Source organism: Symphodus melops, assembly GCF_947650265.1.
Source record: "Symphodus melops genome assembly, chromosome: 11".
In the NCBI taxonomy this organism is placed as follows: Eukaryota; Metazoa; Chordata; class Actinopteri; order Labriformes; family Labridae; genus Symphodus; species Symphodus melops.
Window position 1 is genome coordinate 21544261 of NC_136701.1, and position 13893 is coordinate 21558153.

At 41.1% G+C, this 13893-nt stretch overlaps 2 protein-coding genes across 3 annotated transcripts; one reads left to right on the plus strand and one right to left on the minus strand.

Moving 5' to 3' along the window:
* Positions 1 to 472: 472 nt before the first annotated feature.
* On the plus strand, positions 473 to 5309 carry atf5a (activating transcription factor 5a). Its single transcript, XM_079356428.1, has 4 exons — positions 473 to 739; positions 1532 to 1780; positions 2092 to 3280; positions 3363 to 5309. The coding sequence occupies exons 2-4, from the start codon at positions 1639 to 1641 to the stop codon at positions 3547 to 3549; spliced, it is 1518 nt and encodes a 505-aa protein (XP_079212554.1). The 5' UTR covers positions 473 to 739; positions 1532 to 1638; the 3' UTR covers positions 3550 to 5309.
* Positions 5310 to 6197: 888 nt separating this feature from the next.
* Positions 6198 to 13330, minus strand: stk36 (serine/threonine kinase 36 (fused homolog, Drosophila)). 2 transcript variants are annotated; one of them, XM_079356690.1, is made up of 22 exons: positions 13049 to 13330; positions 12853 to 12955; positions 12612 to 12752; positions 11694 to 11771; positions 11468 to 11598; positions 11135 to 11384; positions 10909 to 11002; positions 10597 to 10784; positions 10339 to 10511; positions 10173 to 10251; positions 9556 to 9684; positions 9309 to 9476; positions 9128 to 9219; positions 8951 to 9014; positions 8727 to 8837; positions 8570 to 8644; positions 8331 to 8448; positions 8118 to 8244; positions 7839 to 8019; positions 6725 to 7630; positions 6306 to 6415; positions 6198 to 6229 (listed from the first exon to the last, which is right to left on the minus strand). In XM_079356690.1, exons 2-21 carry the CDS (start codon positions 12934 to 12936, stop codon positions 6320 to 6322), a joined length of 3285 nt encoding a protein of 1094 aa, XP_079212816.1. In that variant the 5' UTR covers positions 12937 to 12955; positions 13049 to 13330; the 3' UTR covers positions 6198 to 6229; positions 6306 to 6319. The 2 variants fall into 2 exon arrangements, with proteins under 2 accessions (XP_079212816.1, XP_079212815.1); XM_079356689.1 differs by having other exon boundaries at positions 12853 to 12959.
* Positions 13331 to 13893: the final 563 nt, after the last annotated feature.

Sequence of the window (13893 nt, forward strand, 5' to 3'; positions counted from 1 at the left end):
ACAGGGGCGAAGTACGTCCTAAAATAATTTAAAGATAGGCTACATAGGCCCCTATTTGTCTGCAGCACACTTCAGACAGCAATTAACGCAACACCTAATTGAGTAGCCTATTTTGACCATTTAAACTAAGGGACTTACATTACGTGCTCAGAATTTCCCTGCCCCATAGAGTCATTAAAACAAAACAATTTAGTGCCTGACTTCAAACTTCAAAGTCGGGTTTAACCCGTCGTTTTCCGTGAAAAGTTAGGTTTTTAACAGTACTGGATTATAAGTATTCGACATATTGGAAAAAATAATAATTTAAGGTCGTATATTTTCTTGCACTTTGTCCATAACCTTTACCTTCTTCGTCAAGAATTAATATAACTTGGGAAAAAAAGCACCAAGGAGGCACTAATAGTTTGCTGAGCGGAGCAATGAGTTTTTGGGATGTCCTTCGGTTGCACGCGGAGGGAGGGGGCGGAGGGATCTACGCTGAGCTGCACAGTTGTGTCCCGATGACGCAGTCGGTTGCTAGGTGTGAATGGACTGATGCTTTCTCACAATTAAAGCTGCTCCTCAGTTTACAGGTCGACCACAACAAAGCAACAACTCGTCCTTGTGTTGTGCTGTACCGGACATTTAGAGCTAAAATGGCTCTTTGAACTCGTTAAGTGTTTGGACCCGAAAAGAAGTCGTGCTTTGCTTTTTTGCAACGCACCTCCAAGAGCTCAACACATTTCTCTGCAATAATGGAGTAAGTCAGACTCTGTTTACTACTACTGTGCCAAGTTTGTTTTTGTAGTGGTGCAGTTATCAGGCTGTTGAATTTGCAAGGGGTCCTTTATTTGTCTGGTTTCTTTGTGTTTATTTAGTTGTTAATGTATTTTACCAACTTTCATTGATGAAGAACAGGTGTGCATGAGTTAACAATAGATTATTGTACACTGTCAGGTATGGTAGTAATGTTAATTTATAAGGCATACTCTATAGATCGAGGTGAATTTACAACTTTTATTTGTTATTGTAAGATTTTCCATTTAATTCCACCTAAATGTTAACGATTAAGTTATTAAGTTGAGGTGAATAGTTGTGAAATAACATGAGGAAAGGATCAGCTGATCTGCATTAATCCCGTTTAATGATCAGAGTGACTCACTCAGGTGTAACTCTGGTGATCCTTGACAACAGTTTGGCCCTTGACAGCGTCACTGGGTCCCACGTGTTTTCTTTTTTTTTTTTTTTGCATTGAGGCAGGTCAAAACCCAAAGGACACAGCTCTAACTTTTATATAACAGACTGCCATTTGATTGGATTTTTTATTTGTTATCAAATTTGTTTCAGGGATTTGGTAATATATCTGAACACACCATGTACACTACATTGTCTGCAGGTTTGTGGTTGTTTTCCATTGTTGCTCCTCCATTAACAGATTGAGTCACGTTGATATACTTGCTCAAGGCGGCATGAGCGACATTCATGATACCATCGATCAACTTTTTATTGTCTCTGCCGAATATCTCTGATCCCTGTTTGTGTTTCCCTCCAGGTTTCATTATGCTCACCCTGCCCCGCTCTCTGTGGCCCATCTGTCATATCCCACTTGCGCTCAGCATATGCTTGGACTTGGACTGAATCAAAGCATCAGCAGACAAAATGATGGCAACATCAGCTCCTGTTTGGAAGAGTCTTCGTGTCTGCCCGGCAGACCCCCTCGCTCTCTCTCACCCACAGGCTAACCACAGCCAATCACAGGGGTGCAGGGGGGAGGTGTCAGAGGAGAGTCAGCACTTAATTGGTGAGTTGCAGCGAGCACGCTTTTTTATATTTTTCCCCATTTCAGGTGGGCTCGGCACTGCAGTACATTCGTCCTTCCTGAACAGTAAGTGATAAACTAGCTACGTCTGATATATCGATATGCTACAACTGTATTTTTTAAAAATCTTACTTTGCATTTACTGTTATTGATCGGATTAAGTAGTGAGGTAGCTGTTTATGTCTGATGACTGGTATATTTTTTTCACGATGCATGAAAGTTATTGCTCAGCTGTAATACTTTCTTTCATGAAACAATTCGTAACACTTGCATTTATTTTCCCTCCTTCATAGGTGATGGTCTCACTGACTGGATGACGGAAGAAGTGGATTTTTCCTCGTACCTCCCAAACCCTCCTTCCCCTCCCTCCTCCACCAATGCTTCCCTTCCCCCTTCACCCCTTCACAATGATATCCAGGTGCCCTCTGACTTGGAGGTCATGACCTCTCTGCTGCAAGAGGAACTCGCTCAACTGGAGGACTACTTCCTGTCTGAACCACTGCCGGAGAAAGTGCCCAGGTTGGGAAAATGCGACAGGGGTCCATTGCCGACGGGACCTCAGCCGTTCACTCAGCTGCCATACGCAACATACTCATCATCCAGCCAATCGGAATCCAGCCCACTCCTTGTTACCCTGGCAACCGGGGAACTGGACCTGCTGAGCATCTGTGGCGGGTCCATTGGGCGATCCAAAATTTCCCGACACGCCCCGTACAGCTGCAGTCGCCCCAGTGGGTGTGGTAGGAAACGAGTTTCTGACGGTGTGAGGTTCAGTGAAAGCTACGATAACAGTTTGTTGAGTTCCAAAGGGAATAACTCAGGTAACTCAGCGGTGAGCCTTACAGGTAGCTACGGCTGTGTGGAGGACGAGCAGCTGGTAGGAAAGAGCTACTGTCTGGGCAGTGCAGTCGAGGTCAGGCGATGTGCTGTTCTACCAAAAGAAGACAAAAACTGCTGTTTCAGTCAAGATGTCATAGGTGGTGCAAAGATTGTCGGTGGTGGTTTTGGCTTTGGTGGCTCACTTGATGTCCAACATAAGAAAGAGGATCTGCTGATGTACAGCATGAGGGAGGTCAGCGGAGGCTCTGCTAACAACGAGGTGCTGAATAGTATCAAAGCTAGCGTGGAGGTGACAAAAGCGAGTGTTTCATGGAAGTCTGAGAGCAGTGAAGGCTGTTATATTCCAGCAGCACCACAGTCCGAGGCCTATCACAGCTTCTTAGGCAACATCAACGAACAGGTGAAGTCAGAGAGCCTGCAGATAGCACAGCATGATTTGCACTGTAACTTCCTGGAGGATCAGGGTCCAGAGTGTCTTTTAATGGCGAGGGAGAGTCTGAATCTGGAGACATTAGGGCACAGACAGGCATGCAGGCTGAAAGAAGACCACTGTGCTGTGAAATACGAAGTGGACATGGTGCCAGCTGAAGGCGGGGAGCGCAAACAGAAGAAGAGAGATCAGAACAAAACTGCTGCTCACAGGTACAAATCTTAATTTCTGCTTTATGAAATGTACTTTCTGAGATTTGTGAAATCTGCATTAAATCGTTTTTTCCTCATGCAGGTATCGCCAGCGAAAAAGGGCGGAGCTAGATACATTGGAGGAACAGTTGCATTGCCTTGAAGGGAGGAACCGAGAGCTGCGGGACAAGGCAGAGTCCGTAGAACGTGAAATCCAATATGTCAAAGACCTGCTGATTGAAGTTTACAAGGCCCGCAGTCAAAGGCTAAAGCAGGACTCATCAGCTTAACACCAAACTCCTGCAAGTACATCAACAGCAGGCGAACAGGGAAAACGTTTGTGTCTTTAAGATTGTCCAGAAAAGAATGTTTATTTTTTTTATTTTTTTTTATAATTTCATGACAGGTTGAATAAATGCATGCTTGACTAATGTGAATTATTTTTACATTTTAAATCAACACTGTATCCAATTCTTCCATTGCTTCCGCAACTCTAATCACTTGAGCCTGCATTGTGGCATTGCAATGTTTTAAATGACAATCATTTTCAATACAACTCGCACTGCGTGAATCTACTGATTTAAATAGGGTTATTTCTTATGAAGTAATGTTATTTATAACACAGGTTTAATGTTTTAATAGCCTTACATTGGAATTGATGTCAGCAATAGAAGTTAGTTTGGTTTTTTTTCGATTTTAAACATTTATTTAAAACCCTATCATCCTGTTCAGTAGTTTAAGTCTGGTTTGTTGTTGCTGTAATTATATCAAACAGCATCACTTCTTTTAAATTACATTTTCAAACCAAATGTTTTGCATAAAAAATATCAATCCCCTGAAAGAGCAATTTCTAAAATTTGAATTGTAGTCAAAGATGACTACGATCTAGCCGCTGAAATACAGCAAAGTGTAGCATGTTATGGTTTTAACATTGGCGATACAAACTTCAGGACAAAAATGTGTAATTCATGTTTAACTGTAATTTGATGTCTCTTTCTTTGTTGCTTAAGTTTAATCATTGTCCTTACTCTGGTAGAAACAGTGCTCTGTCTGCATTAGGTTTGGTCCCAAATATTTTCATTCCTAACCTGTGTTGGCCCAGCAGTGATTGAAAATAATTATACAATTTCATATTCTCTGACTAAAAGAGAACATTACTTGCACTTTTTGAAAGGTGGACACTGATGTGTTTTTTTTGTTTGTTTTGTGGCAATTTGTTTATTTAATTCACACAGAAAAATATAAAATCTACTTTGCAGCTCAGGATATGCAGTTTGTCCTTCAGTGCTACAAATTTCAGCAGAGGATTCATGTCAGGACACTACATACTTCTGTTCTTCATTTGAGTTCCCTGCTGTGGGTTTCCCTGATGTAAAAACACTTTTTCTTCTGTACAAACATTGTAACTATAGTGGAGATTTAGCACGCTCCCTCTGCATGTTTTTCTCACTCTCTTGGAATAGAAAAAGTAGAATTTCAGAACAAGTCGGGGACTCTTTATCTAAACTGCTTGTTAAAGCAATACGTTTTTCTAGGCCTCTGGCTGATCTGCACTAATTTGTAACAACTTTTGTATGTTCAGGGAGTGGAGTGTGTTCGCCTTTTCTTTGTAGGGATTTACCTAAAAAAAATCTCATTAGATAATTTGTGAAGGCTTTTGCAGTGTTAGCGTTGGTGTAAGATGATAATGTCGGAATTATTTTCCAATTGATTTGTATTTTTTTTGCCAAGCAGTCAACCACATGTACTGTTCCACATGCCTATACTGAGGGAAGATTTATTTCTATGCATATTTATTTTAAGACAATCTTGGATAAAAGCGTTGAATAACTGATATTTATTATGTTTGTTTAGTTTGAAGAAAAAACTAAATCACGTCACATTGTTTGAGCCCTCTGCGGTGTACTATCAGCTGCGATTGTGAAAAACCAAAAATGTGAACTGAAAGCACATATTACCGCTGTGTAATTTTATTTTCATTTAAACTCAAATGCACATTTCTTCTGTGTGACCGCAACTTCTTTTCCACATTAAATATAACAAGTCGTAACTCAGTCCGTGTGTTTCCTTTCTGACGGTTTTCAGCAAGTTTGGGGGAATTGACTTAAAAAGATGAATGATTGTTAATAGAATCGCAAGGCTTGTTTTGTGTAATTGTGTTTTTAACCCGTCATTGTTTCTTTTTTTTTTTTCTTTTCTCTTTTTTGACCAAGTCAAGAAACTTGTGGGCCTTGGGAAAGCTGCCATAAATTCAATCTGATTCTTCCGCCGGTGTATAACACAATTAGGCTGCGATGATCGGTGGAGATATAAAATCAAAATCATTATTCAGCCCTTCGTATTTATTTAACGTCATGCTGTGTAATTTTAAATATATTTTATAACATTTAAAAAAACATCCGAAAGACAAAAAGCGTTCTCCGACGCCATCGTAGTATTCCGTCAGGTAAAAAGGCCGAAATCAAGTCCACTTGGTTCATGTAGTCCAAAATGAAAACTTTGACGTTCTTAACAATCCGCACAACCTCTAAAACAATCAGTAAGATTTGTTCAATATTCAAAAATAACTTCACAACAGCACAAAGTGTAACCCTCCGCTGTCTGAAACACTACTTTTCTGATACAAAAACTGAAGCGGCTTCGTGATTGGCAGATTGAAGAAAAAGACCAACTAAACAAACTGCTTCTGAAATTATTATTTAAAAAAAAAAAGGTAATCTATTTTTTTTTCTTGGTTACATGAAGAGAATAAATTCATCACGATAAATGAAAAACTGTTTTAAACACCTATTTAGGACATTTGGTGGCATAAAAGATGTTTAGATGAAGACAAAAAGAAAGCAGTTTCTTTGAGACATTTTGATGCATTGTATCAGTCTTTTCACCTTTTTTCCTTTATTTGAAGAACACACCTTAAAAAAATCATTTTTAGACTGAAAATGTTTCTTCTCTTTAATTCTGTTACAGCGCCTACAAGGAGAAAGTAGCAGTGTCAATAAAAGAGAAGTATTATATACAGCTGACATGGAAATCTGCTCTCACTCACAGTGAACAGGACGCTCACAGCTGTGCAATGAGCTGCTGATAGTCACAGTGTGCAGGAGCATGCTGTGAAGCCTCAAGAAGTTTATCACTGGCATTCTGAGATATCAGGACCTGCAAGAGAGGCAAAAGAAAGTAACTTACTATCTGTATTTGTGGCGATAGTGCCAGCATGTGCACAGGTGTATGACAATAGGGCGTTATGATTATATTGATTGTAAATGAATACATAGTTCACAAGACTGGTAAAAACACGCAATAGTGTGAATTGTTTTCTTCCATTTAAAATTAAATATACTTGTGTAGCAAATAAGTTGTAATTGTACAATGACGCCTGCAAACTGTTATTCAGGACTATGAGTCTGTTTCTGTCATGAAACAGACTCATAGTGTCAAAATCTGCCCTCCTGTTCTTTTCATCACCTGACGTATTGCGTCCTGCTGGCTGTACATTTGCAGGGTTGCTATGGCAGCTTGTCTCACTGCATTGTGGGAATCCGTGCATGCAACCTTCAGGAGGAAGTTGGCAACGTCCTCATCCAACAACAGCCTCACTGCACCTTCAACACTTCCCAGGTTTGCCAGGGCGTTACAGCAGTGACGACGTGTGAGGGCGTCAGGGTCAGTGATCAGACAGGCCAACATGGCTGTTGTCCTCCTGGCTTCCTCTGTCCATCTGCTCGCCTCCTCCTTGTTCAATCCCTCTTCTTCTATGGTAGTCAAATCTCCTGTAGCCTTTGAGTGTGTCCATGAGGGTTTATTTTGTTCCTCCTCTTTAACCCACCCTGCCGTGTCCCCCACTTTAAACCCTGCTGCAATGTGTCCCAACCAATTTCCAACTGCCCTGCAGGCCGTCCGACGAACAGGCACGCAGGGATCATTGAGAAAATCTATCATGCTTCCAAATATGTCGGGAGTTAGAGCGTGCGGCGTACTGGGCCTGAATGGATCTAAGTGTCCTAAAAGTCTGCATGTTGCAGCTCTGATGTCGTCAAAAGAGTGCGACAGCGCCCCGTGCAGCGCTGAGGCCTCCAGGTGAAGCTGGAAGAGGGAAGGTGGAGGAGAACAACGGGCCACTTGTGACAACAAGTTTAGGAGCTCCACTGCAGAATCCCACAGCTCTTCTTCCTGCAGCAGGTCAGTGAGCAGAGAGCTCGCAGTTCTGGGAGGCAGAGCCGGACTTTTGGTTCCAATTTTTTGGGGTGACACAAAAAACCCAAAGTCACATTCTTTGAGGCGGGAGACAGAGCACTCGGGGTCACACAGGAGCAAACGGCTCAGCAGGCAGAGAGGCATCTCTAACAGCAGAGCAGGAAGAGTTTGAATTACCTGCCAAAGCACGAAAAACAAAATCATCCAGACAGCCTGTCACAGATCAAACAGCTGTCAACAAACAACACAACGCTCTCATAGGAGGCATTAAGATGTACAGCGGTGTGTGTGCCTGATGAGAGCCTGTTGCAAGAGTTATCATGTGTTGCATCAGAGAAATATGTTTATCTGTAAGGTCTCTGTTGGAGCAAGTAAAGGCCCTGACCTGCAGGAGGCTTACAACGACACCACAACTGTCGTACAGCTGGATGATGGTGGACATGGTGTGTGAAGGAAGGTCCAGGGCGAACGGGAAACACAACAAGAGGCAGCTCAACACAGACAGGCTGTCGTGACTCAGATCCACCTGACATCTCCCAGGACTGCCTTCAGCAAACAAATGAGGACTGTAGGGTATAAAATATGCTATTGTTAGCTTCAGACCTAGTGGCTGTGCTAGTGCAAATACAAAGTTGAGTTAATATCAGGAAATCTGAACACCGACCTGTTAGTGGGCAGCAGCTGGCCGAGAGTGTAAACACATCTTGATTGGCAGTCAGAAAACAGAGAAATACAGGAGTGGGGGTCTTTGGTGAAGACGTAGAGGGCCACAGACAGAAAGAAATACAGCCCTGATATCAACAGAAAAACAGTTTGAGGATAACGTTATCTGTCTCCGAGTATATCGTGTTAAACAGAATATATACTGTATATTTACCTTTCTCTGAACAAAAGTCTGTGTCTGGTGTTGTCCCTCCTAAAGAAGTACCAATTCTCTTCCACAGATCCAGAAACAGTACTTGATCTAAATCTGAGGGTCCAGGGACGTTTTCATGCTGTTAAAAGTGTGTGTGTGTGTGTGTGGGGGGGGGGGGGGGGGGGGGGAACATAAATAAATAATAACACAACAGAGAAAGATACTGTGACTTGTTGAATACATTTTCGCTATGTTCTGACCTCAGTGAGTTTGTGCAGGAGTAAAGACAGGAGGCCATCACTCAGTCCCCAGCCAGAGGGAAGAGGAGCGGAGGGCTGTCAAGTCAAAGGAGTCAATCACTTTGCAAGGATGAGTCAAACGTTGTCATGTTTATAACTTCTTTCAGAGATTCAGTACCTGATACGAGGTCAGGAGCAGGTTTTTCAGCAAGGATGTGAGATTGTTCATGTCAACATGGACATCGACACCATGTTGAACGAAAAGAGACAACACAGAGGCAGCCAGAGGCTGAGGAAGGGATCACACAATCATCTGATCAACTGTCAAGGTAACTTTTAAAACAAAACCAATGGCTCCAATCACTGTAGACTGTGTATAAACTAACATCAAAGAGAACTTACTTCCAAACCATTCAGGTTTTGTTGACTGAGAATTCTGATGAAGGGCTTGGTGAACTCTTCAAGTCTACCATAAGACAAGAGATGATGAAATGCGATTGTTAAATAACTGCAGTGTATGTCTAAATTTAACTGTAAACAAAATGTGTTACAGTGAAGAAAATGAGGAAATAATCCCACCTATGCTCTGCCTCCAACCAGTCGCAGTGCTTCTCCCAGTACATCACAAGCACAGCAATCATTTCTGCGAGTACAGAGACACTCTGTGGTCTCTGAGCAGGAAAAGAAAGTTCAAATAAGTCTCCAACAATGCTGCAGGAATGACAACAAATTGAAAATGGTTCTGTGTCTGAGAAATAACCTTGTTGAATTTTGAGTTTTCTACCACGTCACGGATCAGGTCAAAGAAGACGTGAGGTAGTCCAAGTTCACAGCAGATGTGGTACGACTTCTCAGGGTCAGAGGTCAAGATCAGGTTACGTAAGACCTTTAGCGGTGGGTGAATCTGCTCTGTGACATCACCTGCTAACTTTATGAAAAGAAGACTGATGTCAAATTGTTGAGAGGTTAAAGCAACGTTATGCCCTCTTAAAATGTGGGCTCGATACCTGCGCTTTAAAAGCCAATATCTTGGATTTCAGTTGAGGTACAATGTCACTGTAGTTTAATAGATGACACTGCTGGCTGCTTGGATCTGACTCTTGAATCAGTTTCTGCCAGTACTCCTCACTGTCATACTGGAAGGAAAGGAAATGAATGACACAATTAATTTTAATGAAACATACATTTTTATAATTACAAATTGTATTACTACAAAATAATATATATCCTATGAAAATGGAAAATAGATTTTAAATTGACATTCAGAGTTCCTATGAGGAGTTTTTAGCTGGGTCGGAGGTTTCCACAGAAAAAGATTGTCAGCTTTCATGGAGCACTCACACTAGATAATCACTACAGTGTGTTTGGCTAGTGCGAGTTCTCCACACAGTGCTGAAGCACGGTACACTTCCTTGGCCCTAGCATGGCTGGAAGAGGAGGGCTTCAGCACGGTATAGGGCAGCTGGGCCTAGTGTGAGCGTGCCCCTTAAATGAAAGCTGGGGGAGTTATTTTCACCATAAAGAACTTCATTCACATACACAGGACAAATATGCAAGTCGATAAAGGAACCGCTTTGTCTACATGAGCGCCTAGAATCAACACAGACTGAGTGGAATGACTAACCTCGCTGCATTTCAGTACTTGCCGTGGCCCGACTTCTACAGATGGGAACTCCTGCTCGTAATCCATGCTGATCTGACCCCTGCACAGAGAAAATCCCAGAACAATAAAAAAGCAGATCACCTGGTTTTAGTGGTAATGTTTGCTTATTATGAAGCTCCACAAATACCTGGCTTTTGATCTCATGCTGGCTTGATTCTTTGGGTTAACACTTTGATTGTGGGTCGTCTTTAAACAGGGACTTGGGGTAATAGCGATATCAAAGGAGGAGGGTTTTGTTCTTGGGGATGCTGCTGTCATTGCAGAGTTGTCTTTTTCACTTTCCACACCATCATTCTTTCTCTGTAATTGCACACAGAAAGACTTTGATGTTCTCTCAGATTTCAATGTGACTAATTTAAGAATAAAATATACTTTTGTCACTTACTTTTGCAGTGTCACTGCCTGCCTCCTTGATCTTAATGCCATATTCCATCTGTTCCCGGACCTTCCGCAATAATCTGTTTTCTCCAATATTCGGTACCGTCTTTGCTGCGACTTGTTGAAGTTTTAGTGCCAGTATGTCTGGGCTGGGTGTGACTGTCAGGGGGCTGAAAACATCTGGGTCTGACAGCACTGTGCCAACACATCGATACAGGGATAACAGTGAAAATTTGACATCTAAATAATATCAGATAACAGAGCAGCATCCGGCTTATTTGAAGAACTTTCACATTTAATCAAAGGTTTTATGCTTCACCTGAAACTCCATCAGCTACAAAGGGATGGTGCAGGAGGTCTGGCCATGACAAACGCTTCTGAGGGTCTTTGGTCAACAACCCTTTCAAGAAACTCTAGAAAAGCAAATATTACAAAAGCACATCAGGCTTAAAATGTCAATATGTTATCATCTGGCCATGTTTGAAATTCCATCCTTAAGTTGCTGACTTGGACCCATGGATGACTCGACTGTGGTTTAAGAGTACCGTGCAGGTGGGGCTCATACTGTCTGGCCATTTCACGGGGTCCCTCACTATGAGCTGGACGAGCTGGAAGATGGAGTTAGTGTAGAACGGAGGCGCCCCCGTGTGGAGCTCATACAGGATGCAACCCAGCGACCAGAGATCAGCAGTGTGGTCGTATGGCTTCTCCTCCACCAGCTCAGGAGACATATACAGAGGTGTTCCCTTTATAGAAGTCAGCACCAAGGTGGACACACTCATTGCTCGAGCAAACCTTCAGAAAGTTTAAATACATGTTGTGATTATTGGAAAGTATTGATACAGGGGCTTTATCAAAAGGATAATTACCATACTTACCCAAAGTCACACAGTTTCACCACCCCACTTTTCCCCAACAATATGTTCTGTGGTTTCATGTCACGATGAAGAATGCGATGGGAGTGTAAATAATACAGAGCTGAGACCAACTGGCAGGCAATCTCATGCACCTTTTTAAGAATGAACAAATAAGCAAATGTTGTTGATAAAACATGTAATTACTGTTTGTGTGCATTTGATATTTCTGTGCAGTGAAAATGAATACCTGGCTTTCTGGTAATTGCCCATCATCCTCAAGAACCTGAAATAACTGGCCTTCTGCATACTCAGTTACAACCACAACCTATTACAGAAATATTTTGTTAAGTTATTTAAAGTGTATTTGATGTGGACATAGCAATTACAATTACAAAGGATAAAAAAATTAAGATAGAAGGAAAGGAAAGAGGTGAAAACAAAGATCAATAAAAATAAAAAAAAACAAAAAAACAACAGACAGATAAACAAACAAAGAATAAAACAACAAACATATGCGAGCAATTTTCCACGTTAGTTACATACTACAGAGAAAAACAAACAAGTTATAAAGCAATGCTGCTCACCAGATTATTGACCTGATCAAAGAATCAGGAAAGAATAGCATTTCTGTTTTCGGTTCTGAAATGTGTTCTTTGTATTTAAGATAGGACAAGATATTACGTATTGATCCGCAATGGGGAAATTCGGGCATTGCAGCAGCAGCAATACAGAAATTAAAAAAGTCCAAAGCCGAATAAAATAGTAACTTAAATACAATATGAAAACTAGTAGAAGAGGATATATACAGAACACTATACATAATGGGGTGAACTAAACAAGACAATGAAGAAATGATGTGCAGTGAATGGCAGGTTAAAGTGACCAGTGAAGATGTGATGTGTGATTAGAGGCAGTGAGTTATGTAAACAGCAGGTTGACAGTTATAAAGTATAATATAATATAGTGCAATAGATACAATTCAATTATATTTGTGTGCAATGTACAGAATATACATATAATAAATGAATATAGATATAATATCATAATAATAGTATGATAACAGTATATCAATATTATATTCTACAGTGCAATGAACAGAATATAAGTATATAAACTATAATATAAATAAATGTAGATATTTCTGATTTAAGGACAGTATACATACCGCAGTTTCTGTTTCAAAACTGTCATAGAGTTGGATGATATTTGGATGTTGAAGGTCCCTCATGATCTCAATCTCCCGCTTGAGGCTCCGCAGCTCCTTTTCTGAACGACCCACTTTGTGCATGAATTTCAGAGCCACCACCTGAAGGAAAGGAAAGACACAGACTGCGGGTTAAAACAAGTGTTGGCCACCTGAACTAACTTTTTCAACAAACAATTCACGCAAAAGGAAGCTTACTTACTTGGCCAGTGAATCGTTTCCTTCCCTTGTACACTCGGCCAAAGGATCCTTCTCCAGCCAGCTCCAGTACCTGATACAAGTTCATGTCGCCGGAACACGGGGGGCTAACTTACAATAATGAGACACAAAATATGTGTTTAACAAGAAACATGCACGGTAATAAGAATGATGTAGGTTGTATGATGATGTTATCTTACCGATTTACTTTCGTTGTCAACAACTTTCTTGATGTGACACAAGTTGGAGAGCAAGTCGAGTTGCCGTTTCCCAAAAGTTAAACAAGACAAAGATATCTTACATGAAGCAGAGCTGGTAGTTTCGTATTAGTAATGCAGGGCGGTTTAATGGTGCACTTAAATAAGAAATTTTTGTTTTCGTATATTTTTAAATGTTTTATTTCAAACTGTTTAAACCGGCTCTTGCTTGGACAGCCCCCGAAGCAAGGGTCCTTAGCCTAGCAACCACTGCTGCGTGCATGGCAACGGGATGAAATGAGAAAACAAACGAGGAGAGTGACTTCACCTGAAGAGGGCGCCACACCCAGGTTATCAACACATTTAACACAAAATAACTTCATTTCTCCCTGATGCCTTTTTCTTTTACTTTTTAAATCTCTGGTAAGAAAACAGCTCAGATACAAAACTTTATTTCAATTAGTTTACATAGTGTTCACTAAAAGTAAGTCACATTTAGGTCTATACGTAAGAGTCTGTGTACTCGTCACTGTCCATCCATCCATCCATCCATCCATCCATCCATCATCGAGCTGAAAATTACCTTAATATCCATAGAACATAGAATACGTTAGTAGGCTAGTAGAAGGAGGGGACTTTATCTGTCCACCATAAGGCACCGCGCTTTGTTCAGGGATGTTTGGGGGGAAAAAATAATCTCAGATAGGCCTATAACATGTCAGTTTATTTCAAAGGATAGTATAATTACTACATGATCTCTTAACAAAGCTTTCATGTTATAATTAATAACTACAGCCAAGAGTCAATTAACCTCTTGTTTTTCCCATAACATACCATACCATAACATA